This window comes from Phalacrocorax carbo, chromosome Z, assembly GCF_963921805.1.
Source record: "Phalacrocorax carbo chromosome Z, bPhaCar2.1, whole genome shotgun sequence".
NCBI lineage: Eukaryota > Metazoa > Chordata > Aves > Suliformes > Phalacrocoracidae > Phalacrocorax > Phalacrocorax carbo.
The window spans coordinates 13,181,813-13,209,733 of NC_087548.1; the positions used below are offsets into that span (position 1 = coordinate 13,181,813).

The 27,921-nt window shown below is 54.7% G+C and overlaps 2 protein-coding genes across 4 annotated transcripts; one reads left to right on the forward strand and one right to left on the reverse strand.

Moving 5' to 3' along the window:
* Positions 1–434: 434 nt before the first annotated feature.
* Positions 435–10,753, reverse strand: RGP1 (RGP1 homolog, RAB6A GEF complex partner 1). Its single transcript, XM_064438750.1, has 9 exons — positions 10,638–10,753; positions 10,050–10,189; positions 7,245–7,381; positions 6,787–6,870; positions 2,920–3,069; positions 2,694–2,840; positions 2,169–2,296; positions 1,756–1,933; positions 435–1,534 (listed from the first exon to the last, which is right to left on the reverse strand). The coding sequence occupies exons 2-9, from the start codon at positions 10,163–10,165 to the stop codon at positions 1,311–1,313; spliced, it is 1,164 nt and encodes a 387-aa protein (XP_064294820.1). The 5' UTR covers positions 10,166–10,189; positions 10,638–10,753; the 3' UTR covers positions 435–1,310.
* A 239-nt stretch (positions 10,754–10,992) lies between these two features.
* GBA2 (glucosylceramidase beta 2) lies at positions 10,993–27,785 on the forward strand. Of its 3 annotated transcripts, none has more exons than XM_064438747.1 (17): positions 10,993–11,186; positions 15,909–16,000; positions 16,210–16,325; positions 16,439–16,657; positions 17,975–18,214; positions 18,558–18,660; positions 19,985–20,138; positions 20,409–20,534; positions 20,623–20,807; positions 21,162–21,266; positions 21,922–22,029; positions 22,398–22,549; positions 22,698–22,804; positions 22,949–23,091; positions 23,404–23,519; positions 26,571–26,762; positions 26,846–27,785. In XM_064438747.1, exons 1-17 carry the CDS (start codon positions 11,008–11,010, stop codon positions 27,071–27,073), a joined length of 2,565 nt encoding a protein of 854 aa, XP_064294817.1. In that variant the 5' UTR covers positions 10,993–11,007; the 3' UTR covers positions 27,074–27,785. The 3 variants fall into 3 exon arrangements, with proteins under 3 accessions (XP_064294817.1, XP_064294819.1, XP_009507533.2); XM_064438749.1 differs by lacking the exon at positions 10,993–11,186 and adding an exon at positions 11,227–11,712; XM_009509238.2 differs by lacking the exon at positions 10,993–11,186 and having other exon boundaries at positions 11,611–16,000.
* The last annotated feature ends 136 nt before the right edge of the window (positions 27,786–27,921 follow it).

Consider the following 27,921-nt stretch of genomic DNA (forward strand, 5'->3'; position numbering starts at 1 on the left):
CAGCCCACCTCTGGAACCACTAACGTCCCTGCTCCTGCAGCTTCCAGGACCAGAGAGGGTCCCCAGCACTGCAGGCCAGCCCTGGGCACCACTGCAACAGAGCCAGCCCAGGGTGGGCAGCGGAGCAAGGGCAACCACTAGAAGATGTCCCCAGGGGAGGTCTCAGTCCCAGCTGCCGGGGAGCGGGACCCAGGTGCCCTGCCAGGGTTCAGGGAGCTGAAGCGATCCTTGCGTGCCAGGGCGGAGCTGGCCACCCTGGCAGCCTGCCCCAGCTGGTGCCATGCCTGTGCTGCGCAGAGCCTTGTGTAGATGTTTCTGTTCTTGCAATAAAGATATTAAACAAAGAGGAGGTCTCCAGCCTGTGAATGTTGTGCCAGGTGGGCTTTGTCCACCACCGTGAACAGTGTGGGAATAATGCTCTTGGGAAGGCCAACTTTTACACATTCAGATATTTATTAGATTTCCATGCAAAGAGGGAAACTCTTTGAATGGTTTGGTAGAAATGGGGCCTGGATGTTGAGCAGGGAGGCTTCCATCCCAGCTCCTGAATGCACAGTCCTTCGCTCCAGTCCTCAAGGAACCCAAGACCAGTGGGTTGCCTTTGTGACCAAGGAGCATAGGCAGAGAAGAGCCCAGGTGCTCAGTGCTTCTCAGTTTTGGATCATCACTATGGGGCTGCCACAGCAGGCGGCTGCACCCAGGATACCAGCATGTGCCAGCGGCGCAGGGCCATCCTGCCAGGACCTGCCTCCTCTGGGTGAAGGTAACGGGGGCACTGGGCTGTGCGCATGAGGCACCCTCACAAGAGGCAGGATGCGTACTGGAGCCAGAGAGCAGGCTCCCATCCAGCCCAGGTGGCCAGTGTGCCTCACCTCGACACCAGGCCTCTGCTTGTAGGGTCTCTGTAAATGGGAAAGCTTTCACCTGAGGCTGGTACGGGGCTTCACTGGAAGAGCTACCTTCTCCTTCCCATGGGCTGGGTCTGTCCCTTTTGGAAGCCTCAAGGGGTAAAAGCAGGTCATGTCGCTCCCTGGGATTTCGTTTTGGTAAGTGCTGGGACTTGCACCTTCACCCAGGTAGGAAGAGTGCAGCTCCCAGCCAAGGGCTGCAGCACAAGATGCTGCAGCAAACACAATGCTCCTCCACCCACAGGTGGGACAGACTTGCCTAGTGCCCACTTGGGCATCGCAGACGAACCTGATGGGACACTGGGATGTGCGCCGTGCAGCATGCCAGTGACAGTCCTGCCCGCCATCCCCACCGGCGGCATGTGCCTGCAGCACTGTGTGCCCCTACCAGCTCTCCCCACTTCAGATGGTGATGGAGTTAGTGCTGGAGAACTGAGACACATAGGAAGCCAGGATAGGGTTGGTGGGAAGGACTTTGATGGGCAAGTCCCAGCTGAAAGTGTCCACTTCCATCTGCTCCACCCCAGTCCAGGTGATGGCCTCCGACTGGCTCCCACGAACCAGGCAAGTCCCCGCTGACTCCCCAGAGGTCACAAACTCAAAGTGCAGCCTCCACTTCAGGGACACTGTGGGAAAGAGGGGGGTCAGCAGCCAACACCACAAGGGAGGGGACAGCAGCTGTCTCAGCACTGGCTGTCCCACCAAGGGGACAGGCAAATAAGCCCACTCACGGAGGCCAGCTCCCTCCTACAAGACACAGCCCTGCTAAGCAAGGGCAGGGCTGGGGACATTGCAGTTCTCCTGCAGAGACAAGCAGGGGTGGGTCCCATCCCTGGTGGCCACTAACCGATGTTGGTGGTGAATCCTGGTGTAGAGCTGAGCGGGATGGGGAGGCTGAAGCTGCTCTGGGCCGTGTGCAGGCAGGCCTCCTGATGGCGGGCATGTGTGCTGAAAGAGACAGGCTGCCCCCGCCGGCGCTGGAACTCCTCCTGGATGCTCTCCTCTGTCTGCAGGCTCACTGAGAACTGCAGGGCAATCAGCAGGGTTCTCACTCTCATAACCTCGCACAGCCCTGGCACAAAGCCTCTAGTTTCCCAAGGCTCAGAACCAGAGCCCTTCCCCACCTCACACCCCAAGGGGACCTGAGCTGGGTCCCACTAGAAACCCCACAGCAGCCCAGTGCCACCCCAACCCATCCTTACCTCTCCCCCACCCAGAACCCCTGCGTCTCCCCACAGTGACCCTGAAGCCAGCACTGACCTGCAGACACGGGATGTCTCCTTCTGAGAAGTTAAAGGTCCCAATGACATCTTCTCCAATCTTATACATGGTCTTAAAGATGCAGAACGTCCCCACCTTCCCACGAGTGTTGCTGATGTTATACAGGTCTGAGGAGCGAGAGGAGGCAGGGAAAGGGTTGCAGCAGGACGAGGCTCTGCTCCATCCAGCGCTCTGGGTTAATCACAGAGCCCAGCAGACATGACCCCATGCCTGCTGCTTGTGTGTGAAGGACAGGCCCTGGAAGTGGCATTCCCTTTGGGAAACGCCTGCGGTGAGCAATAGCAAATCACATGCTGGTTGCGATATGCTGGGGAGAGGGTCTCTCTGGCTGAATTAGGAAAAGCCTGAGACCGCCAGGCAGGAACCCATGGGAAACTGTCCCAAGTGGGCCCTGATGGAGCTGCTCCACATCCCCAGTCAGAGCTTCACTTTTTCGCAGCGAGCCCTGACCTGTACTTCATGACCAGGTTAGGACAGCAGGTTCAAGCAGGGGATATGACCTACGCAGGCTGCGTCGGGAGGTGGCCACTGTGAGCAGTTCTGTCGCCAGGTCTGCCAGGCGAGAGTCTTTCTTCAAGCCCTCCTCCTCCTCCAGGAAAGGGTTTGAGGGCGCAACAGCCTCATCCTGTGGGAACTGGTAATCCTTGAGCCCTGGGGAGAGGGTGAGAGGGTCAGCAGGGCAGGGTGCAGCCAGACCTGTGCCCACAGGGAGGGTGGCACGTGGTCTCACCGTGCAGCACGAGGACACGGAAGGGAACGCGCAGAAGCTTGATGGGGGAGTTGACACGCTGGCAGCCGATGGTCAGCTTGTACACATACTTCACTGACTGTCCCCGAAAGGAGGGGGGGCCATCTATGGGCAGCGTCTCACTGTATGAATCTGCAAGGAGTGCAGAAAAGACTGTTTTTGAAGGCCAAAAGGAAGCTCCTGGAGCTGCTGCTCACAGGCTCCCTGCACTGAGGATTAGGAACTGCAGTGGGGCTAAGCTAAGGACAGTGCCTGGTGCTTTCTGCCGAATCTTCTCCCACAGCAGGCCAAGCACATCCCCGGCTTCCCTGCGCCGGCACTCTGCTCCTCACATCACACGTGCCACCATCCAGACATTGCTTCCAGCACATACAAACACACATACAAACTCTGCCTCTAAAGAATGTGAAAGACGTAAAATCCAGGAACACAAATACATGAGAGCTAAGCTTGCTCATCACGAGTTCAACCTGAATTCGCCCCTGTGCACTTCCTTCACGCACTGCTTTCGTGATGCGGTCACATGCTGCAGATCCCTCAGGGCTGTGCCCCACGCAGCAGAGAGGTGCTGATCACTACTTCATGCCTCTTTTGATATTCGCTTTACACAAACCCCAAACTCAGCAACAAAAATTAGTTTCTTCCTGTGTTTTTCCCTGAAGCACCAGGTCTAAATGGCCAAGAAACAATTAAGAGACCTTCACAACAACCTGTGGCATATCCCCCTTGACAGACTGATGACTTAGACCACAAAGCCTCCGACTCCGAGATCTCTGAGAAGCCAAGCCCTGGCTATACACCACATTCAGCCCTCTCGAAGTCCCCTGGCCACCACACAAACCCCAACGCTTCTCAACACAGCGTGAACGCTTCTGCAGCTTTCCCAGACTGCATGCTGTATAATAAGAAAGGCGCAAACAGTGAACTGTGGCAAGTCTCCACCTCTCTGGCTTGCCCACCATGACGCAGATACACCCTGCCAGAGGAAGGGCAGCATCCTGCTGCGAAACCACAGATCTCTCCCCATGTCTGGCACATCCTAAACACTGAGGATTAGATGAAAAGCTAGGGTTACATTTTAAATATTACTTCTAGATTTAAAATAACAGAATTGGAAGGAAGAAAAAAGCCCCCGCTAGTGGGTAGCACCCACAGGCTGTCACACCTTAAAACACAAGGGTGTCCCACTGGACTAGGGTGCAGATAAAGCTGAGAACTGTCCTGACAGGGAGGAAAATCAGGTCTTCCCAAGGAAGGAAGCAGACTGCTGTAACCCCCTGTACCAGCCTTAACTAGAGTGCTCACAAAGACCTTCATGCCCAGTGTGGATAAGCTGAGCAGAGACCACCGCTGCCCGAGGAGGACGGGCGGTTTGCTGCCCAGCACAGGAATGCTGAGACTCGGGAAGTTCCAGCTTCTGTTCGTATCCCAGAAGGAAGCACATTCCTGGTGCTATGGATGCCTTCCTTACCCACCCGCTGTATCCTCTGGCTGAGCTCCTGGCCCATGTCCAGGCTTCTTCCATTTCCGCCCCTCTCTGTGATCTACCAAATACTTAAAGGTATTACAAAACCGGAGAAGAGGCAAAAACAGCCACAGAAATGACTTGAGGGCTTCAGAAAATGTTTTATGATGACAAATTTAAACAGCTCAGTCTGGGCACTGTGTCAAAGGGATGGGAGGTGAGACCACTTCAACATATAGGCACCGTAACAAGGGGAAGATATTGGTGAATGAGCTGGTCGGCAACTGAAAACAAGGCCTTTTATCAGGGGACAGCCTGACACAACCTCAACTATATATGCCAGCTCTGGCTACAGTTTAATAACATAGTACTTTGCTGAAGCAGAATTAAGATTTCTTGGGGTTTTTTTTTGTCTTTCCAAACTGTGCAGCAAAACTCAAAAACTTCTGAAAAACAGGAAATGAAGAATTAAGATACACACCCACACAGCCTTAACTCTGCCTCCACGGAGCTGGCAGGAATCCCCAGGAATGATCTGTGAGCATGCCAGCTTGCAGTCTCGCGTGAGAGGAGCAGCACCGCAGGCTGATGGGATTGGTGTGGGCAGCCTGGAAGAGCCAGGGGGTTTCAGTGCTAAAAAGCCCAGTGCCACACAGCGGCATCACATGTGACACATGCAATAGACATGTGTGTCACGCAACCGAGGAGAAAGGCTGTAACATACAGCTAAGGAACCTCCAAGTGTAGGAGAGTTTGTGTCCTTCCTACAAAGCTACATCCAAGCACTGCCTGTGCCAGTGTCACCCAGTGGCAGAGCGGGGACACACATAAAACACATCACTGGGAAGGACAGACTATCGCTAGCTTAGCTGGGGGCTGAACAGCTTCTGCCTGTAAAGCCAGCACACAAGGAAATCCTTTCAATCCATCCCAGCCACCTGGAGGCTGGACTTTAGTCAGTGATCTGCTCTCCCAGAGACTACCAAGCCTGCCTAAGATGCTCCAGGAAAAGGGGCTTCCCCCTGCTCCTGGGGAATGGATGCTCCGGCTCCACACCTGCCAGCAGCAAGGAGGACAGGAGAATCCAGGTGAGCCTCAGGCCAGCTGAGGTTTTTGCCTCCTCCTCCTCTCTGGCACAGCCACTTTCAGAAAGCACAGGGGCCTTGGCTCTGATGCAGCGGGGCCCACTCCTTTCCCCTGCATGCTGCTGTAGAATAGTAAGTAGATAACTAAACGTGCTCAGATGATAGGCGTTGCAGTTTAGGAGAAGCATCCCCAGACAGCACTGCCCCACCTTGCTAACCACTTAGCCAAGCCAGATTGGTTTCACCCTGTGTGCCTTTCCCTTCAGTCAGGCCCCTCCAAGCCTAGAAAGGCAGGAGATCCCAGCTTCAAAACCAGCACGTTGCAGCCCACGGCTCCTTGGTCTCACTTGCAGCTCTGCTCTCACCTCCCCAGAGCTCAATGCTCCAGCGGAGCCCCTTCCACCGCAAGCACTGCCTCTCCACTCCCTTTGCTCTGGGACTTGAGAGGTTTCCATCAACTGTTCCCAGCAGATCCCTAGGGCAACTCGAGGAAGCCACCCACATGCAGCCTGCAATGCCTAACCATAGGCTGCTGGAACACAAAGGAGACCTGGCACAAACTGACAGGCTGGATCACGCAGCCACCGACAAAGAGACAACAGCGCATACTCGTATTTTCATGGCTGTCTACTCAGGTAGAAGCAGCTGCCCAAAACAACGAAAATGAGTTGCTGCAAATTCCTCACGAAAAGGATGAAAATTTCTCTAAACAGCAAAAGGGAAAGTAGTGATGAGGGAGAGCTTAAAGGGGACCCACTGGAAGGACACCATTTGAGGGCTTTGGAGACATGGAGAGCTTTGACCAGAGAAGATAAGAAGTGCTCACTTTTACAGCAGGAAAACTGGAACAGGCAGAAGATTCTGTGATCTCCATGACAGCCATAACCTGAAGAGGAAGCATGGACCTTTGGAGCATGCCAGCCTAAATCCCAAGAATACTCCAATGCAGCTGAAGAAATAAAGGCAAGGAAAGGCAGGTGCCTGTAACCATTTCTTCAGCTGCAGGCAGGTTATTTCAAAACGTTTTATGCCTTGCAGCTACAGAACAGACCTGTGGCAAAGGACATGGGCTAGGGGCAGGACCGAGGGACACATTGCAGTACGCAGCCCTAATACAGTGGAGAACAGACTCTGGGTGATGCAGCAGTTCATCAGCACTCATGCTTCCACCAAAGCACCTCGCCTTCTGCGAGCACCGGGATCTCTGACTTGCAGCACTCAGGCCTGCAAAGCCAGCCTGGAGAGCAGGGCTCCCCAGAGGTGAGCAATCTGAGCGGGTGAAGAGAAGACAGGACTCACAGGACTTTGACTCCCCAGGATCCAGTCGCAAGTCACAGAAGAGAATCTTTGGTGGAGTGGACAGGATACACTGACCCCGCTCTCCTGGAAGAGAAGACCCACCACATGAATGCTGCTCAGCCTCGGGGCCCAGGCCAGCCGGGCCTTATCCTCGCGGGGGGGAATGGGGAGGAGAAGGGGTTGATGAGGAAATATCTCATGCCCTGGTGAGATCACAAGACATTCCCAGATCAGCTGGACAGAAAACCCGCACATTTCACTCCAAGCTAGCACCACTTTGATCTCAGTATTAAGGCGGCCCTGGAGCAGCCATCACCAGGGATCCGCACAATTAAAGCAACATGGACTTCTTGCTCACTTCTACGTGTGCTGCCCTCAAAACACACCTTATAGTCTGCTTTACTCCTGCTCACTGTGCTCTAACCATCCGTACCTGGAGATTCAGGAGCAGCACTCACCTCTGTTGGGGACGAAGACTGTCTCGTTCTCAGCCTGCACGTCATGTTTGCTGCCATCAGAGGGAGGGAGTGCTACCCGGTTCTCACTGGTGTGAAACTGGCAATGGATCTGGGCGCTGGCCCATGCCAGCATCTCACTGAGGGCAAAGAAAAGCAACACTCATGTCTGTACTTTAAACCTGGATTACAGCAAGCATGAAGTGACATGCAGAGCAGCACTCCAAGGCGCCTCCGGTGATAACACGACCATCAGGGAAGTGGGCAGACTCAAAAGCAACAAGTATCTGCAGCCTGGGTTCAGCTGCCCTGCCCAGAGCACCTTGGCTGCCCCAAGCTCAACACTCCCCAGGGCAGGCAGGGCACAGCCGTGCTACTGCCCCACAGCGCTGTCCCCCTCAAGAACATCAACTTCTGGTTGTGTCAGACCAGAGGATGCTTCTGGGTCCTTCACAAGGACCTGTTTTCTCCTCAGGATCCAAAGGATTAATTGATGGCTATAGGGGAGGTAAAGGTGCCATTTTGTCACCTCTTTCTACAGCTACAAGAACTGGTTGCATAAAGAATGAAAAACAGCATCACAGTCTGTACTCTGCTACGACCTCAGCCATTCCACAGGGCATTTCCCATGGCATTACTGACGTCTTTCAGTTTCCAACACACTCACCTATTTTTATTTCAGTAGCGGTCTGATTAATTTAGTCAGTGAATGGTTCCTTTGGTGTTTCCTAGCATCATGATCTGATTAGTAAGCACTGACACCAGAGTTTTAGGTGGCACGGGGAATTTTTGTGGCACACAAGTATCTCCTGATGTGACACATCAGAGCTGTTAAACATCTGGCTGAACCGGAGAAAAAGGTGTGCTGCATTTGTTTCAGCTGACTAATAATGTGCTGTTTGATCTTTTCTATGTGCTGGCTGCCTTTACCCAAACATGTGCTGCTTACTCTATCCAGTTACCTCTAACCCCACAATTCTAGCTCTGCATCTTCAGAAGTACCATCGAGGCTTTTCCATAAGGGCTGCTGTAAAATTTTTCTGTTGTAAGGTATCTGCTATATGGAAACAGAGAAACGCTCTTGCTTAAGAGACAACGTTTACTAATTTTATGTAAGCTTAGCATGACTACAGTACCTTCAAACACCGTATTTTGAAACTTCTTTTTCCCCCCATTTATTTCAGTACCACGCAGCAATGCCACTGGATTGTTTTCATTTTTTAACCAGACACCCAGACAAAATTTGCCTGTGCCTGCCTACCAGCAGACCTGGCTTCTCCAGCTGGCAGGGCAAAGAAGGATCCTGCACTGGTTCTGAGTTGCTCCATGCCACCTTTGGGCAGAAGAGCTTTGCTTCCTATATGCCTTGTACACAATCAAATTCACTTTCTGCCGCCTACTTACTGTCCTTTTGTTCTGTCCCTACACTCGACATGCATGCCTCTCAGTTCCTCCACCTGTGCCGCAGCTTTTGCTAGCCCTGAAAGCTTCTAGTCCCTGACAGGTCTATCTGCCTGTTGCAGTGACTGTGCTTTGATCTGCCTTTACGCAACCCACAGCTTCAATTTCCAAACCACCAATCTATTTAGTGTTGCCACTCATATGACTTAGCCAGGTCTCATCAGCTTGGTCATCTGCTTTTTTATTCAAAAACTTTATTTTTAACAAAAGGCTGTTTTCTGTGGACCACAACACACCTGAAGTTCCCAAATATAGCACCCATAATTGCCCTGCAAACCCCCAAAACTGCTCCACCTGGTACCTTTGCAGTCCCACGTTTCGGAACCAGGAAAAGCAGCACTGTCACTGCACAAGACAAAACTCCGGAAAGCTAGGTGCTTATGCCACAGCTGAATTTGAAAGCTCAATTCAGCAGGCAAGAGGAACCAGGAATAAAAAGATGGAAAGTTAAGGAAGGCAATAAACAAAGAAGGCCTGAAGTGGTAATGCAAGAGACTGCTTTGCCGCTGCTGAGACTGCAAGCACTGGAAGTGGGTCCACCACCACAACATTCATGTGCGAAATGCGTGCTGGTGATGAAAAGATGCTGAACCTGACAGGGCTGGAAACAGACACTTCCCAGGAAGGGCTGAAGATGAGAAAGCACTCTCCACCCCTGGAGAATCAGACAAGGCCACACACTCAGCAGACATGGAAGCTTTGGGTGACTGCTTATGATGAGGAGTCACCCCCTGTGAGCCAATATAGGAAGCTCCCATCTTCTCACGTTTCCTCAACACCTATTTTGGGCACACAATGACGAGGGGAGATGCAGTGCTCATAGGCTGGGCCACAGAAAACGCTGCCACTTTCTGACTCTTGTCAGTGCTCGCCCCTTTGCCTACCAGCTCTGGAGGCAGGGATCACACTGATATGTCAGTGCACTGCTGGACAGAGAAAGCTCTTTCCATAAACATAGGAAATAATGACGTTGTCTGGATGTTGCCCTGTGATACCGTCACCCTGGTGTAACTAGATATCCTGCTTTGTCAGCCAGTTTGGCTTCATTTTCTGCCAGTAACCCTGTTGCTGAGGGCTCACCTGAGGAGCAATTAAGAGTATCTCTAACTGAATTTTTTTTTTTCCTTGCCTCTTTCTTAAGGACAGAAAACAGGAATAATTACCTCAGTTTCATGGTACAAAGCACCCTTAAGGGAGTACCTCAGGCAGGAAAGCCACCAGTGGCTAACATGGCACCATTGCCCCACAACGGAGCCATGACTATGTACGGCTGCTTGGGCGGATGGGAGGGACAGGCAGCTCTGCCCCTTCGTGCACAGAAAGGCCTACCGGCACAGGCTGCTGTACCTGCTGGCGGAGGTAGATGAGGCCGATAAAGGGTTGGTGAAAGTGATCACGCACTCCAGCACCTCCCCTGCCAGGAAGACGGGCCCACGGCCCAGCTTGGCCAACACCTCGATCATGACCTGGACAGCCCTACCGCACACCTGCCAAAAAAAAACCAAACAAACTAACACACACAAAAAAAAACCCAAACAAAACCCCAAAGAGTGGGCATGGAGAGAGGGTTGGAGGCTGTAACAGAAGGGGAACCGGCAAGAACCCTGCCGGGCACAGGCACGCAGGGGGGTCAGGGAGAGACACAGGGGTGTGCCGGGGTCAGGGGCAGCCCTGGCCTTGCACACACGCAAACACGCAGAGGTGTGCGGGGGAAACAGGTGCGGCCCCAGCCACCCACACGCAGACACACCACCCCCCACCCGCCTCCCTCAGCCCACCCAGGCGGCAGGGCGGGCCAGGACACACCGCGGGGGGTGAGGGACCCCACCCGGGGGGGCTCAGGGGCGGCCCCGACTGCAAAACACACACACAAAAGGTAAAGACCCACCAGAGGGGCGCGGGGCCGCGCGCCCCCGCCGCCCCGGCCCCACTCACCGCCCCGCACCGTTCCGGGCCCAGCTTCTCCTCTGCTGCTCGGCGGGGCTCGGGCGCCGCTCGGGAACGCTCGGCAGCGCTCGGCAACGCTCGGGCAGCGCTCGGCAACGCTCGGCAACGCTCGGCAACGCTCGGGCGACACCCGGGCGCTCTCGGTCGGGCGCTCCCGGGATCGCCAGTCGCGCCGGCGGCGGGGCGGCTCCGGCTTTCCGGACGCGCTCGGTGGCGCGCTGGGCGCCGTGCCCCGGGGCGGGAGGGGGGGTGGGGTGGGGGGGAAACGGACGTGGGCGTGGCGGGGCGTGGCGGCGCGCCGCGCGCGGTGAAGAGGGCGCGCGCGGGACGGCGGGGGGGGGGGGGGGCGCCGGCTGCGATGGCGGCGGCGGCGGGGCCACTGGTGCGGCAGTACGAGGGGGCGGCGCGGGGCCGTGGCGTGGCGGCGGCCGGCTGGCGCGTCTGCCTGGCGCACCGCTTCGAGGAGCCGCGGCAGCCCTACGGCGCCGCCGACCTGCCGCTCCGCGACGTCCTGCGGCACATCGGCCTCGCCCTGCGGTACGGGGAGCGGGGGCGGGGGGGAGCGGGGACACGCCGCGGGGGCGCGGGAAGGGTGTCCGTGGGGCGTGGGAGCGCCGCGCTTGGGCCCGTGCGTGCTGCGGGCGGCTGCCCCCTTCCCCCCCGCCGGAGGAGGCGCCGGCGGTGCTCCGCTGCACGGAGGGCAGAGTACGGCGGATCACGGAAGGCCCCGGGGCTGGAGGGAGCTGCTCTCCTCCCGGACCGAGGTGCCGGCACCCACCCGCCGACCCGCCCGCCCGCCCGCCTGCCTGCCTGCCTGGCGCCAGCACTGGGAACACCGGTGTAGACTTGCGGAAGCCGGTTTAGGGGCAAGCACTTAACGCTCGGGCTCCCCAAAACCCAGGAGGAGCTGGAAGAGCATGGGGCATCGCTTTGGGGGGTGCTGTGTGTGGGGGACTGACCTCCAACTTCTGCTCCCGAGGCTTGCCGCTGGTGCTCGTCGCTGCCACATCTCCCCTGGCCCGTGCCGGGTGCTCGGCCCCTTGTGTGAGGCACCTCTTGGCAGGTGGAGATTAAACTCGAGGTTAATTGGGAGGATTTTTGAAACCCCGTGCACTACAGCAGGTTTGGGAATGGGTGCTTCTGCCGATTTTGCGTTTGGGGGGGCTAGAAGTAATGAGGAAAAAAGCGTGTAGGAAATGACAGCGTTATTTTAACCTTTAAAACTGCTGCCCAGGTGCTGATGGTGTTTGTGTACTCATCGGGCTGGACGTTGAAACCCATGACGGTGTGATTTATTTCCTTGTGCTGGCTTTATATCTCCTGCCTCCATTTTCTGAGCCTTTTCCTGCTCGATGCCCTTGGACGTTACTGCGAAGCCTGATGAAGGGGCGGATAGTGGACTGCTTCAGGGTGCACAGCGTGCTGATCTGACCTGAGACATCTCTGGCACAAGCCTGGGCACCAGGGAAGGGAGAGCGTGGGTCATGTCTGGGAGATAAAGGCTGCTGGAAAAGCTGCCGCAGCAGGTTGGGGCTGTGCTGAGCGCGTGGTAAAGCGTGTAGTTCTGGCAGGGTGAGGTGATCACCACCGTGCCAGCTCAGGGAGGCTGCTCCTGGCCTGTTCTCATTGGGGTCTTGGAATGGAGGTGGTTTGCATCATTCCTAGAAAGAGGTTTTAAGGGCTTTTCACCAAGAATCTAATAGTCAAACAACTGCATCTTCCCCCGTACAAATTTTGGAGGTAACAAAATACTTGTGCAGGGCAAAGCTTCATTGCAGGGAGACTCCAGCCTAGAGAGCAGGGGAGAGGAAGGGCCAGAGCAGCGAGAAATACCTGCTTGGGTTTCAGTTAAAACCTGAGGACAGTGGTGTTGGCTGGAGAAGGGCAGCTAATGCAGGGATATGAGGATGTGTGGGAGGCTGCATGCTCGTGGCATTGGTTGGCACCCACATACCTGCCCAGTGGATGCAGCCAGCTGATGGAAAACCGGGTGCTGGTGCTGCAAGAGGAGCCTGGAGCCCTGTCCCGTGGCACAGCCTATGAATCTGAACCTCTGGAGCCCTGCAGGTTGGCATGTCCTCTCCCAAATGACCCATGATGAGCAGCAGCCTCTCTCTTAGGGGCACCTGTGCCAGGGGTGCTCTCAGAAACTGTCATGGCTTGGTGCATCAAGTACAAAGTCACCTGGAGCAGGTGCTTGTACCTCCCGAGGTGGCTGGGAGCACCTTGGGGTTACTGCACATCTTGGGCCGAGGAAGTCTATGACCTGCAGAGGAGTCCACTGCGTCCTGGGTTGACGTGGTGTTGTGCTGAGTTAAACCTCTGGCTGATAGGTGTCCTCTCCTGCAGTGCCCGCCCCTGCTGCAGGTGGCATGGCCAGGGGTGTTGACAGCCCTGGGGTGGGATTTTTGTTAATTGGGGCTCATCAGGATAACTCTTTCTTGGGGACACCTGCAGCTGCGGTGGGTGGTGGGGCAGAAGAAGAGGTCCAGGCAGGGTAGGCAGGTTTCCACAGAGGTGGCTGGTGTGCCCCGGAAGGGGGTCACAGCATGGATTGGGAGTGGCTGGGTGATGTCTAGACAGGTTTTAATTGTGCTGCCAGTTCTAAGGGAAAGAAATGTCCTCTGGCCCTGGCAGGGCTTTTGGTGCTGAAGAACACACAGACTTTCTCCTGGTTATTCTGAAGCCCTGGGAGCGCTGTTAATAGCCAGCAACTGGGCATCAGCCACCTTCTCTTGGCCTGCACCATGTGGGGAGAAGCTGGCAGGGGAAGAGTTTGCTACTGAGATGGCAAAACAGCTTGGGCATTGGCCAGCTGTAAATCCCAAACCTCTTTCACTGCATGCTCCTGAAAAAAAAAAAAAAGCTTTTTGAAATCCCTCTGTCACCTCTTTTCCAAGGAGCCGGATGCATTGCTGTGCTGTGCCGTGCCGCAGCTGCTCTGCCTGGGCACCTTATTTCCCATTGCCAGAAACCTGCTGGGGGAGCAGCTGGGTTGGTTCCCTGATGCAGGGTTAAAAGAAAAATTCCTTGAGAGAGACAGCATGCTGCCAAAACCTTGCCTTGGCAGTGTTAAGCCAGGTCTGTCTCAGCTGGGAGAAGAGCAGTTGCAGCAGATGTAGCTCCAAGATAGCAGCAGGCCCTGATTCAGGGCGGTTGTACAGGGCAGGCTGGTTCTTGTGGTGCCCTGGACATCTGCAGGCAAAATATCCTTAAACAGTCAAACATGAAAGCGAGTACATAGGAGTGGAGAGCAGGCTGCAATCAGGTCCTGTGAGACTGCAACCTGGAAAATCTGACCCCGAGAGGGAATTGGGGACCTTAGACATTGGTGAGTAAAGGTGAACGTCCAGTGACCATGCAGCTGAAAAGGCAAGTATGAGGTCTTTTTTTTGGTGGGGAAGAGTGTGTAGGAGCTGGTGGTGTTGTGGAACAGCCTCTCCCCCTTGCAGCTCCCGCCCCTGTGAAGCTGGGGATATGTGCCCCCAGGGATTAGTGCTCCCCCATTGGCCATCGCCTGGGCTCTGCATCCCACGAGCCATCCGAGCAGGATAGTCTGTGCTCCCAGCTGGGGTGGCTTTCTCCTTCCAGCAGTACGGCATCGGTGCCTGCAGGTAGCTCAGGGATGTTCCCCTCCATGGGAGCTCCTGTGCCTCTGCTGCCCACCTGGCATCCAGGGCTGTGGAGCTGCCGGTTGGGTCTTGCCTGTCTATTTGATGGGGACGGTCCAGCAGCTTCTTCTGGTCTGGTAGCTGTTTTCTGTGTGGTAATTGTCTCTGTATGGAAGACCTAACTTGGGGCGGTTTATTAGCAAAAGCCAGTCCTTTACGAGTGCTGACTCAGAGCCCAGCCCTGCTTCTCTTGCCCGGAGTGGTGCTGGCACACCCAGCTGCAGGTGTGCCCCTGTTTGGGTGTCTCGATTCCCAGGCCTTTGGGTGAGAAATTATCTGATGGGTAATTCTGGCTGCGCAGCTGGCATGCAAGTGGAGGTGAGTCCTGGGATCCTGCCAGCTGCAGACAGCAAGGATCACCTCCTTCAGGGCAAGGCTGCCCCATGCCGCCTGCCCTGGGGGATGTGGCACTGCAATCACAGAATGGTAGGTGTTGGAAGGGACCTTTGGAGATCAACTCATCCAACCCCTCTACTTGAGCAGGTACATTTAGAGCAGGGGGCACAGGACTGTGTCAGGTGGGTTTTGAATGACTTCACAACCTCTCTTGGGCAGCCTGTTCCACTGCTCTGTCACCCTCACAGGAAAGAAGTTTTTTCTCACATTCACATGGAAGTTCCTGTGCCAGTTTGTGCCTGTTGCCTCATGTCCTGTCATTGTGCACCACTGGAAAGAGTCTGGCCCATCTTTGTTTGACACCCACCCTTTAGATATTTATAAGCATTGATAAGTTTCCCCCTCAGTTTTCTCCAGGCTGAACAACCCCAGGTCTCTCAGCCTTTCCTCATAAGAGAGACGCTCCACTCCCCTGATCATCTTGGTAGCTCTCTGCTGGACTCTTCTCCAGTAGTTCCCTGTCTTGAACTGGGGACCCCAAAACTGGACGCAGCACTCCAAATGTGGCCTCATTAGGGCAGAGTAGAGGGGCCAGATAACCTCCCTCGACCTGCTGGCCACTCTCCTTTTAATGCACCCCAGGTTACCCTTGGCCTCCTTGGCCACAAGGGCACGGTGCTGGCTCAGGGTCACCTTGCTGCCCACCAGCACTCCCAGGTCCTTCTCAGTGGTGCCACTTTCCAGCAGGTCACCCCCAACCTCTACTAGTGCATGGGGTTGTTCCTTCCCAGGTGCTGGACCTTGCACTTGCTTTTGTGGAAACGTGGCAGGGCTGTGCATCACAGTGGGGACATGGAGGTGGAAGAGCAAGGCTCATGTCCCTGGCGCAGATTACGACTTCCCTAGGCTTGTGCCTCCACTCTCAGACCTTCCGCCTTAGCAGGACATGCAGGCATGAAGGTGGTGGTGGTGGCTATCCTTGTGTGTATTTCCACTTCTCTGTGGGCATCTGGGAAAGTCTCCTGCCCATGCACAAGCTGGGAGCCCTGCTTTTGGGTATTGGAGCACTCTGTTCTTGTGCTGTTTCCTCGTGCTGCGTATGGATGGCAGGGATTGCCACCCCACCCTGTGCCCTTGCACACAGGTTCCTGTTGTATGTCTCTACAAGAGGGGCAGCTGCAACGTGTTCTGGCCATGTCATGGCCAGTGACACCTGCTCCTGTTGTCTTTCATACCCCTCTTTCTCTTGCAGATACTTCAGGTGGTGGTACAAGAAGACCCGCATAGAGAAGAAATCTGCCTTCATTGACCTCTTGTGTGCTGTTCCTCTACAGCAGATCTATGGTCAGCCTCCAGTCTGGGCGCTGGGGTGGTGCAATGCCCAGTGGGCTGGGATTCACATGGGGCCATCAAGGTGCTAGAGGCAGGGAGGGGGTCAAAAAGATTCTGGGGTGTGTCAGTGGTGAGGGGCCCCGGAGCTGCACTGGGGGTGTCCTTGGGCCAGATGCCACCACAGGGAGGAATGGCATTCCTAATTTCGGTGTCTTTGCCAGGGTGCCCGCTGGGCGGGATCGGGGGAGGCACCATCACCCGTGGCTGGCGGGGCGAGTTTTGCCGCTGGCAGCTGAACCCTGGCATTTATCACTATGAAACAGTCATTGCTGACCAGGTAGGTGCAGCAGGGTCTGCAAGGGGTGCAGGCGGCACTGAAGCAGCCTGGGCAGTTGGTGCCTCTGCTCTTGGGCTCATCTCATCCCCTCCATGTGCTCCTCTCCTCTCCAGTTCACGGTGTGCCTGCGTTGCAAGGGGCAGACAGTTTACCAGCAGGTCCTGTCCGTGGAGAGACCCAGCACTCTGCAGGGCTGGAACTGGGGCTACTGTGGCCACTATGCCTTCTACCATGCCCTGTACCCCCGTGCCTGGATGGTCTACGACCTCCCAGGGCAAAACGTGGTGCTCACTTGCCGCCAGGTCTCTCCTGTCATCCCCCATGATTATAAGGTAAGGAGGTGGTGGCCCTGTGCTGGTTGCAGCCTGTCCCATGGGAGCGCTGGGCTGCACTGTGCTGCAGCAGCGTGCCTTGTATAGAGCAGGTTGGCAGGGATTTGGCAGAGCTGCCCGTGTAGCTGGGGGGAGAGGATTGGCACAGCGGAGGTGGGGCTGCCGATGAGATGCTCCCAGGATGGGCCCTTGGCTGGCTGAGCTCGGTGCATTCCGTTTGGGTAGCAGAGGCTGGGAGCTGGTGAGTTTTTGACCCCTGAGCGTTACCCATGTGTCTGGGGATGCTGCAGTAGAGGAGCTCCTTGTCCCTCCTGCCCAGCACAGCATCGCCTGAAGACAGCCAGGTTTGTCACCTTGTTAATATTCTTTCCCAGCCTGGTCTCTTCTGTCCTAAGACTGTCCCTGCTGCTAGGTGTGTTGCAGCAGGACCCTGGAAGGCTTTGCCACTCCTGGGGCAGTTGGTGCTGGAAGGGTTATCCCTTTCTTCCTTGTGCTTAGGCACAACAGCTCTGACGGCTGCTCCTTTCCTCTCTGACCTGTGCTTTGACTTTTTGCACTGCTTGCTCCCTGCCTTTGGTTTTGTCCTGTGGTTGTCCCAGCTCCCGTCCACCTGGAATGACAGGTCCAGAGCTGTTGCCTTACTGCCTGGAAGATCTGGCAGTAGTGTTTTGAGAAACCCTCACCCTGTACTTCAGGGTTGGTTGGTCAGCTGGGTGTTCCTCAGAGTGTTTTAGCTGGCTTTTGCCTGCCATCCCCAAAGGAAGAGCTGCCTATTAGCTGGGCTTTCCTGGCTGGGCTTTCCCAACATTTCCCCATGTCTCCACTCAGCAATGCTCCCAGGCAGGAGGAACCCCCGCAGCAATGCGGAAGCTCAGGACAGCAGCAAGGGATGCCTTGCTGCTCCTGCATGCCGCTCCTACTTGCTCCCAGCCCTGGGCGAGGGTGGCAGGCTGCACTGCTGACATGCCTGACCTTCCTCTTACCCCAGCAAAGCACGTGAGCCTGTATCAACCTGTTGAGAAGATGGGTGGTGAGACACCCGTCTGAGCCTTAAACGGTGTTTTCCATCTGTGTATTGCCTGGTGTGGGGTTTGCTAGCCTAGGGCTTATGATCTGAATTCTGTATTGCCTGCTGCTGAAATTGATCTGCTCCTGCTGCTGCTCCTCATCTTAGCGACAGACTCTGAGACTGAGTTGTTCCTGGTGCTCTTGTTCCTGCTGCCTCCTGCGCAGTCTCACCAGCAGTGGGAAAAGTGATGCTCCAACAGCTAACCATGGAGCACGAGCCCTATACGCAGCATTGTCTGTCTCTGCCAGGACTCCAGCCTGCCTGTAGGAGTGTTCATCTGGGAGGTGGAGAATGGGAGAGATGAGGATGTGGACGTCTCCATCATGTTCAGCCTGCAGAATGGCACAGGAACAAAGGAGGACAGGAGTGGAGGGCACTGGAATGAGCCGTTTGTCTTTGAGAAGGAGGGTGAGCGGGTTGCTGGAGTCCTGCTGCACCACTGCACACGTGTGAACCCCTTCACCTTTGCCATCTCTGCCCGGGAGAAGGTAAAGGGCTGGCACTGGTGTGGCTCCTGGTGGGGGAGTTATACAGCCCTGTTGAATGGTGGGGTGCTGCTTCCAGGCAGCTGGTAAAGGATGGTTGTGTGATGGGTTGGGGCCAGCACTGGTCCTCAGCACTTGCCTGGTTGCTGGAGCAGGAGTGGGGACGTGACTTCCCTGAGGGCACCCTCTTTAGGGGTGGGTGCCAGGAGAGAAGCTATGGGTGAAGTTTTCGTGATGGTAAGTTTGCAGTCAGCGTTGCTGGGCAGCATGTGTGGGGTGAGCTTGGGGTCCCAGAGTTGCTATGGCGGGGCCTGCCAGTCCCTGATGGTGCTTTTCCCTTCCCCAGGCTGGCACGGGAGTCACCCACCTCACGACATTCAGTCCCACGGGATCAGGTAGAGAGGTGTGGCATGACCTTCTGCAGGACGGCAGGCTGGATTCCCCCACTGGTGAGTCCCTCCATCCTCCCTGTGATGTGCAGAGGGGGAGCAGGGTTAACGGGTGACCGTGCTGGTCACGGGGCACAGGGCACCCAAGCAAAGGCAGGTTTCCCTTCTTCCAGCCACCTCAGTGCCATCACAGAAAGCTCTCGGGAATGCTGTGGCTTGTTCCCAGTGTTAGGCTGTAGTAGAGTTTCCCATTGCTTGTCATGCTGTCCTTGTGGTTCTCCAAAAACTGTTTGCATCACTTTGGGGCTCTTCTTGACTATATTAATTGCACATGTCAGTGTCTTGTTAGTATGTGTAGGGTTGCACACAGAGTTGAGATTTCTGCTGAGTAGCCAGGGTGATGCCCAGCCACCTTCCCTGAGTTCCTATTGCCAGATCTGCAAGCCGGGCACCCTCAGATTTGTTCTAGCTGGCGTTTAGCAGTTCTTGAGGTTTGGTGCTGCCATCACTTGCCGTCCTCTTGTTACTACACCGCTTCCCTGAAAGTCTCTGGTATTCCTGTGATACTTCTGCATCATCCTCAGTTGCCGGCTCGACTGGCAGAAGCCTTGAAGCAGGGTGGCGTCTCCCAGCCCTTCCTGATAACCTCTTATTGCGATAAAAGGTGACTATTTGCCTAATGTCTCTGCCAGCTTTTGAACAAGGATGATGCTGACAAACTAGTGATGCTAGCACTGGGCCTTTGCAGGATTTATTGAAGCTTAAATTATGTAAATAAAACATTTACATAAATATTTCAGGAAAACTATGTTTCCCATGTTAGATGCACTCAGAGCTCTCCAGGCTATTGGGATGTGGTTTTCCTTTGTGCATGCCAGGCATTATCATAGTCAGGATCTGTGCTTCTGTTAAAATTGTTGGTTTAATGAGTTTACCTGGTACACATGTTGGAGCCAGCATATAATTATCCAGCTACCTCAGGGCTTTTCTTAAATATGGACACAGTTCAAGCACCCTGCTAAAAGCTGGAAACGATGACTGTCACTAGAAAGTCAGTGTCTCTGCAGTGCAGTGCAGTTACAAAGTCATGGGGTGCTCTGTCCCTTCTGCTCATGCCTGGTGGCTTTTCCTGCCTGATTTGTTCATCTGCTTTGATGACTTATTTTTAACCCCTCCACCCATGGCAGGTATTTTTTTCCTGCTTGCAAAAAGCACGTGTGGTAATGTCATCCCTTAACACCCCAGGGATGTAGCCTCCACATTACAAGGAGCCCGGGCCATCCCACATAGTCTTATCCTCCTTGGGGTGCATGAGAGCATCAGTCACCCCCTCATAGGGCTTTCTTGGTCACTTGTGAATATTTTATTTTTCACCCCCTGGCAGGTAAAAGCAGCCCGACAGAGAAGGGGGAGGTGACTGCAGCAGCGGTGTGTGCCAGCTGCAGGGTTCCCGCCCGGGGTCACAGGACACTGGAGCTGGCCCTGGCCTGGGATATGCCCTGTGTTCACTTCGGCTCCAAGGAGAAGCTGCACCTCAGGTGGGTGAGTTGTCTCCTGTGGGGCTTGGCTTATGTCCCTGAAGCCAGCTTCTCCCTACCTCTGCGGCTTGAGTGCTACCTGGGTATCCTTGTGCCACCTACTCACTATGACTGCGGCTCTGCCAGCTCATGGAGGGGACCCTCTCCCCAGCACCCCTGTGCTAGCAGTCACATCATTCTGGTGTTCATTATAGTCCAGCCCCTCTCCCATGGCCAGGTGGGCTTCCCAGCCTGAGCCTGCAGCATAGTGACCAACCCCCTGTTTGGCAGGCGGTACACCCGGTTTTTTGGCAGCAGAGGCGATGCTGCTCCTGCCCTGTCGCATTATGCTCTGACACACTACGAGGAGTGGGAGAGGAAGATCGAAGCATGGCAGAAGCCCATCCTAGAGAACAGGTAGGGTAGACGGTAGGCTCCTGGGGCTGGTCAGAGCAGGGTCATCACCACCTCAGCCGCTGTGGTTGACTTTCCCTCTTGCCCACAGCGAGCTGCCTTCCTGGTACAAGTCAGCCCTCTTCAATGAGCTGTACTTCGTGACGGACGGGGGGACCATCTGGGTGGAGCTGCCCCCGGACTGCCACGCAGAGGACCTGCAGGGGCCGGCGGGGGCTGGCCTCTCCCACCTCCTCCCTGTCCTGCGGGAGTACGGAAGGTTTGCTTATTTGGAAGGTAACTTGCAGGGACGTCATGGATGGTCCCAACTCAACCCCTACCTGTTGCTGTCACCAGGTGTTTTTAACCTGTTTTTAACATGGGAATGTTTTTCACACACCGATGGGTCGGGAGCAGTGCTGTTCCCAGAAAAACCCCTTGCAGGACTAAGCCTTGTAGAATATGGCATGAAGTCTTCTCCAGACCCCTGGGTGTTTATATCTAGAAAATGAAAACCGCTTTGAATGGGAGCCCCTGCCTATGTTGGGAAAGAGCCCACCCTCCTGGGCCACATGGGAAGGAGGACCTGCCCCTCCTTTCCCCTCCGTGTGGCAGGTCTCCCATCCCTCACAGTCTCCCTGGTCCTTTCAGGCCAGGAGTACCGGATGTACAATACCTACGATGTCCACTTCTACGCCTCCTTTGCTCTCGTCATGCTGTGGCCCAAGCTACAGATCAGCCTGCAGTATGACATTGGTGAGTGACCTACAAGACCCTGGCCTGATGCCTGCTGACGTCTTCACCTAGGGAAGAGTTGGAGGATTTGAGACAGTGTCTGCCACAGAAGTCTGTGCCGTGGAGCCAGCAGCCCCCTTCAGCTCCTTTGCTGGGCTCAGGACTTGCAACCCCCCAACATTGCTGCCTCTCAGCCTCTCTGCTCAGCACTAGGATGCTGAGCAGTTCTGGGGGTGCACAGCTGGCTGTGCCTACCCTGGGGGAGTCCCTGGTCTTACCAGCTCTCTCTGTGCCCCTTGCAGAGGAGAAGCATGGAGCTGTTTGCAGACCCTGATGCTTTGGGTGGGCTTGGAGGCTTGCTTGGTGGTGGCCCAACCAGCAGTGGAGCACAGCCCTTTGCTGGGCTGTGGGAGGGCTGAGCCCACTGGGGTTTCCTCCCAGTCCTGAGTGTTGCCACCACCTTGCTTAAGGAGGTGGTGACAGCTGCATGTTCCCTGCTGAGGGGAGACTGGGAGCAGCGGTAGTGTCCCCTCAGCCCTTTGCAGAGGGCTTTTTGATCTTGGGACCCCCAAAGGGCAGCTTGGCATGCTGGTGCCAGTGGCCCTGCCTGTGGTTGGAGCTTGCTGCTGCAGTGCCTGCTGCCTTTCTAATGTCTCTTGCTCTGTATCCTCTTCAGCTGTCACGGTGGTGAACGAGGATGTTCAGTGCCGGCAGTACTTGATGTGTGGTCAGACAGCTCAGGTGAAGCTGAAGAACGTGGTGCCACATGACATTGGGGACCCAGGTGAGGGGTCTGGCTGGGCCTGCTGGGGGCAGAGGGGATGCAGGGCTGCTCACACAACCTTCTTAGGGTAGTTACCTCTTTCACACAGCTTGGGAGTTATGGTGCATGGAATACACGGTTTGTCTTCTGGGAATAAAAGCTTGGATTGTTTGGGGTGGTGATAAAGGGCATGTTGCATGGAGCTTTACAGGGGAGGCAGAGGGAAGCTGAGTAGTAGCAGGAAGGCTACTCTTGATAAAGATGGTGCAGGGTGCAACATGTTATTTTAGCACTGTTTGATCACAGCACCCTTGGGACCTTGCTCCCAAGGTAGGAGAGGGGATGATCATTGCTTGCTGCCCTGCTGCATCCACTCTGTCTTTGCATAGCTGACGAGCCATGGCAGCATGTCAATGCCTACCTGATGCACGACACGGCTGACTGGAAGGACCTCAACCTGAAGTTTGTGCTGCAGGTGTACCGCGACTACTACCTGACACATGACTCCCTGTACTTGCGGGACATGTGGCCAGTCTGCCAGGTACTGGGAGATCAGACCATGGGGCATCCCTGCTTCTCACTTTCCTTGGGAGCCATGTGACATCCCAAGAGGATGGATGTTCCCAAGCAGAGTGTGAGGGGCAGACAGGATGCAGGGGCTCTGTGACCATCTCCTGCTTCTTCTGCAGGCTGTGATGGAGTCAGAGATGAAGTTCGATACAGATAACGATGGACTCATCGAAAATGGTGGCTTTGCTGACCAGACATATGATGCCTGGGTGGTAAATGGAGCCAGGTGAGCAAAAGAGGTTGGCGATGGGGAGTGTGGGGTGGGGTGGTAGCTCGGAGCTGGGAACATGGTCCCCATCTCTTGTGGAAGCTCCATGCAACCTGTGGGGTGTCCCATGTTGCTGACGCTGCTCTCCTTTTGCTCTGGCAGCGCGTACTGTGGTGGGCTGTGGCTGGCAGCTGTCTGCATGATGTGCAAGATGGCAGAGGTGCTTGGGGATGCCAAGACACAGCAGAAATACACGGACATCCTGAGCAAGGGCAAGGAAGCATTTGAGAGGATGCTCTGGAACGGTGGGTGCTCACCAGAGAGGAACCACGCTCGGCTGGCCGTATGTCTTTGGGAGGGAGACAACGTCTCCTTGGGTCATGGGGCCTTGCAGGGGATGGGGGAAGGAGCAGAGATGCCACCCCTCCAAGCAGAGGGTAAGGAGCAGGTATCAGGGAGGAAACAGAAAAGGTGTGGTTGTTTAGGAAATGAAAGAGAAGAGCTTTCTGGAAAAAGCTGCCCTGCTCCTGTCTCATGAGGTGGAGTGTAGGGACAGCGTGTGTGAGCTGGGGTCCTAAACCATGGATTTAAAACTGTTTTCTACCTTCTTTTTCTAGGAAAATACTACAACTATGACAGCAGTGGGAGCGACACCTCCAGCAGCATCATGTCAGACCAGTGTGCTGGGCAGTGGTTTCTCGGGGCTTGTGGTCTCGACCAAGGGGAGTTTGAGGTAAGAGAAGGGACAGCCTGGTGCAGGGTGGGTGAGATGGGACTTGTGCCTGGAGGAGAGCAGCAGGGCTGGCACATGGTGTGTGATAAGCATTATGGACTCATGAGGGAGCTCCAGCCTGCTCCCCTGCAGCAGGGCATGCTCTTCTGGAGGCTGTTGGATGCACATTAGTGTAACCTGCCTTAAACCAAAATCTGCTCATGGAGAGACCATGTAGCAGGGGTGTGTAACTGTGGTCAGCTCTGGCACACTTGGAGGAAGGTCCCACTGGGGTTTGCTCTCGGCAAGGCACAGTTTGTTTAAAAACAGGAGAAAAAAAGTGTATGAAACTTTCCACGTGTTATTTGCTGCCCATTTTAAAGTCCTAAATGAATATCCAAGGGAACTAAGGCTTATTGGCGTCCCTAAAGTCTGTTGCTCTTTAGCTGCGAGAGAAGAATTGGTTGAAGACTCCTCTTGTCTCATGGGATGGTAAGAGCATCTGTTGGTGGTGCAATACCTAGAACAGAACTGGGAAGCAGAGAGCCATTGTATGGATTAATTATGACCCATAGACAGTTGTCAGGCCAGAGCTCCCTGTGGTGGTGTTGGACAGGCAAGCGCTTTGGGTGACTGAAGGAAGAAATTACTTTTGGGTGTGTGAGAGTGATGGAACAATTCACTGTCTGTTGGTAGCAGAGGGGAGCTTGAGGTGACCTTTCCTGGGAGCAGCTTGTGCTGAATGCTGTGGGATTGAATGAGAAACGTGTGCCTGGTTGTGCCCTCCTGCATTTATCCCAGTGTGGGTCCCTATAGTGTGGGGACTGGGGCTGTGCCTGGGACTCCAAGCAGGATCTGGCCCAGACCTCATGCAGTAATACTCAAACATCCCTTTTGGGGGGGAAAAACAATAAACCTGGCGCAGTCCAAAAATCCGGCTTGCCTTTCCATAGCTTTGGATTTTTGTTGCTGAAGGTGGTGCTCTTCTCTGCTGGCTTGTGAGCTTTGAGCTCCCTGGAGATGGGACTGGTGAACTTTTCTGTTACTATGACAGTCAAGTTTTTTTTTTTCCATGTATTTTGATCCCTTGCTGACTGGCAGCACTCCTGTTTGTAAGCTCATTAATGCACTCCTGCTGTAAGCACAGGTCACTAATGAAATACAAAGTAGGAAAAGCCTGTGACCTCAGTCCTGAAGAAACTGTGCCCTGAAACCTTCTGCCAGAGGTGGCTGCTTCATGCCACCTCTCTGCTGACTCGTACTCCCTAATAGCGCTTGGGCTTATTTGCAGAGCCACACCAGGAAAAATGACTGTGTCAGACACTTGGCTTTAGTGTAGATAAAAGGGATCTGCTGCCTTTCCTTCAAGTCCATCAAAGCTGTCAGGCTGGGCTACCCAGCTTCCCTTGGCAAGCTCCCATCCAGTGTCATCACACTTCCCGCTTCCCCTGGCTCTGGTGGCACCGGACTGGCGAGAAGGGCCTGGCACGTCCCTGGGCTGTGCTGGTGAGCCATGAGCCACCTGGCTTTTCCCTTTCTTGCAAGTAGATGTCGTGGTTGCTCCATGACATCACTCCTGAGCTTGGTCACCCTGTAAAGTTCTTGTTACTGCTTTCTCACTGTTAGGTGGGTGTGGGATGGAGACAAGCCAGCCCTTGCCTTGCAACATTACTGAGTCTTGAGGTTTTCTTTTCTCACCGAGGCAATAACCTCTGCTGCACTGACACTTCCTAGTTTTATTGCCAATAATGAAAGCGGTGCAAAAGGTTTATTGACTTTCAGCTGTGCACAGGGGCTTTTCATCTTAATGCAGTGCTTGCTGCATTACTGCTCTGTTTTTTGTTTGGCTGGCAGGTATTTCTGCGCTCAGGTTTGGTCAGGTGGTGTTTTTTTCGGGTTGTTTTTCTGTATGTGGTGTTTCTGTTTTTCTTTCTTTCTTGGCAAGAGCTTACTCAGTGTGATACAACAGTCTGTTCTCATAACTGTTTTGAGCTCTTGGCCTTGGTTTGTTCAACAACTTGTTTTTCCCCTTATCGTAAGGGGAAAGTTTTTAATTCCTCCTGATAATCTCCTGAAATGGCTGTTTATTCAGTGAGCGCTATTGACCTTGTCCGAGTCCTTAACTTCCATCTAAGCTAAAAGTTTTAAATCTCTCTTACCAGTCGCAGAAAACCATCAGGAGTTTCATGCATTTCAGTTACCTCTTCATTCCCAGGCTGCCCCTTCTCTTACCTCAGACTCCCCTTGGTCCCGGCTACAAATTCTTGCATCACCACCCAATTAGAGAATTGGAAGGATTAAAGTCCTTTTGAAATCACTCAAAACTAATCCCTGTTTCTGTTTTTCCCCTGAGCTGATTCATTTTATTTTTTTCTCCAAAATTTCCCAGCATTTACCCAAATAAATCTACTGGTATCCACAACATTCAGTTTGCAGCTGCAAGATGTGTTATGATGTCATAAGACCGGCTTTGCTGTAATCATTCCCTCTGCCAGGACCTCCACCCTCACTGATCACAGACCATGCTCTGGGCGCCTCTGGCCAGTATCCCATTCCTTGTAGGCATTACAATGCCTCTTGTAGCTGGTGCAGAGGAGCTGAGAGAACAGCACGGTGGTTTTACCAGGAGAAAGTCTGGGCTTCAAATAGTTTTTAGCCTGGGGAGTGACCAGTGGTGAACATAAACCAAGATGAGGATGGTGTGGTTGGCCAGGTCTCCAAAATGAACTCCCCAGAGATGTGGAGGGGTTTGGCCAGTGACTGAAGGTGAGAGGCTGTTCGTGGAGACATGCTAGTTGGATGAGCTATCAGCCTCCCTAGGAGGAAAGTGGAATAACGTTCAGCATCTCTTCTGTTGAGCAACTGCTTTTTTGTTGTTGTTGTTGTTCTGTTTTGTCTTTTTGGGGAAGAAGGCGCTTTCACTTCTTCCTGTTAATTTTCCTGAGGTGGCTGTTTACACAGCAACCAGCACTGGCCTCTTTCTAAAGGAAAACTTAACCCTGCTCCCTGGAGACCTGAGGACCCTGCATGAGCGCTGAGGCCAAAGCCCCCTCTTTCTCTCTCTCTGTGCAGGTCTTCCCCAAGAGTCACATTGTTAGTGCGCTCAAGACCATCTTTGAGAAGAATGTCATGAGCTTTGCTGGTGGCACCATGGGAGCAGTGAATGGCATGAGACCCGATGGGGTGCCCGACACCTCCAGCGTGCAGTCCAATGAGGTCTGGATTGGCGTGGTCTATGCCTTGGCTGCCACCATGATCCAGGAGGTAAGTGGTGATGCTGCACCCCTTGGCACATGCCGTCTCCTAGCACTGTGGGTGAGCTGATTGTCGTCTTCCCTTCGTTGTAGGGGCTGGTGGAGGAAGGCTTTCATACAGCGGAGGGCTGCTACCGGACAGTTTGGGAACGGCTGGGCATGGCTTTCCAGACACCAGAGGCCTACCGGGAGAAGAGAGTCTACCGCTCGCTGGCTTACATGCGGCCCCTTAGCATCTGGAGCATGCAGCTGGCCCTGGAGCGCAGAGCTGGCTGGGCACCAGCACCCATGCAGCCACCTCAGGTCCCCATCCACCCTTGAGCCTGGTGGCACTGAGCAGGGCAGCGGGTGCACGGGGTGCTGGGGGGGGGGTCTCAGCTGGTGGGGAGGGAGCCTTCCCTCCCCCTCTTCGATAATACTCGCATTGCTGTTTTCCTTCCCTACCTCCACAACATGCCCTTCATCTCAGAGGGCTCCCAGCCACCGATGCTGAGCACCATGTGGGACCAGAGGTGCGGGTGATGTCTCCTCAGAGAGGGAGGGATAAGGAGGCATGGCTGGAGCCTGTGCTTCCCCTTCCCCATCACTCAGGGCTCTGACAGCCTGCAGGACCTCCAGCCATCTTCCACCAGAGCTGGTACCTTGCCTGGGAGCACAGGAGACCTCTCCCGCAGTCAGCGGGATGGGTAAGGTGGGAGCTGGCCTGCAGGGTAAAAAAAAAAAGTGTGGGTGTATGTGTGTGTGAGGACAGTGGACTGGTGCACGCAGGCACATGGATGCTGTAGTTGTCCCTCTGTTGTGTGGCACTGCATACACAGACTGGCTCTGACCCAAGGCACCAGCCTCAGGAGAGCCTGTGGCAGACGCAATCCCCAGGGGAGCCCTGGCTCCCCAGCCCGTGACAATCTGAGCCCAAGCAGCATGTCCTGGTCTGGTACCGTGGCACCCCTCCCTGCTGGTGCCGGGGGTGGGCAGCAGAGCATGTTTTAGAGGATGAATCATTTTAAGTTCTTAATAAATTTGTCTAGCTGTCTCTCTTTCTTGTGTGTCTTCTGTGCCACAGGGGCAAGCTGGGCAGGGAGCTGCTGTTGTTCCCCTTTTTCTTCCTGGACTGGGGATGCAGCAGGGGCAAGATCTAATTGCAGGCTGGCTGGCTCTTGTGGCATTTT

Excerpts from the sequence above, each read along its gene's own strand:
- GBA2 (XM_009509238.2), top strand. The coding sequence starts at position 15,532 with ATGTCCCTGGCGCAGATTACGACTTCCCTAGGCTTGTGCCTCCACTCT. Across the intron at positions 16,658-17,974 it reads TCATCCCCCATGATTATAAG|GACTCCAGCCTGCCTGTAGG; the intron begins GTAAGGAGGTGG and ends TGTCTCTGCCAG. Across the intron at positions 21,267-21,921 it reads CAGCCTGCAGTATGACATTG|CTGTCACGGTGGTGAACGAG; the intron begins GTGAGTGACCTA and ends TATCCTCTTCAG.
- RGP1 (XM_064438750.1), bottom strand. The coding sequence starts at position 10,165 with ATGATCGAGGTGTTGGCCAAGCTGGGCCGTGGGCCCGTCTTCCTGGCA. Across the intron at positions 2,297-2,693 it reads CACCTCCCGACGCAGCCTGC|ACCTGTATAACATCAGCAAC; the intron begins GTAGGTCATATC and ends CTCGCTCCTCAG. Across the intron at positions 1,535-1,755 it reads AGGATTCACCACCAACATCG|TGTCCCTGAAGTGGAGGCTG; the intron begins GTTAGTGGCCAC and ends TCTTTCCCACAG.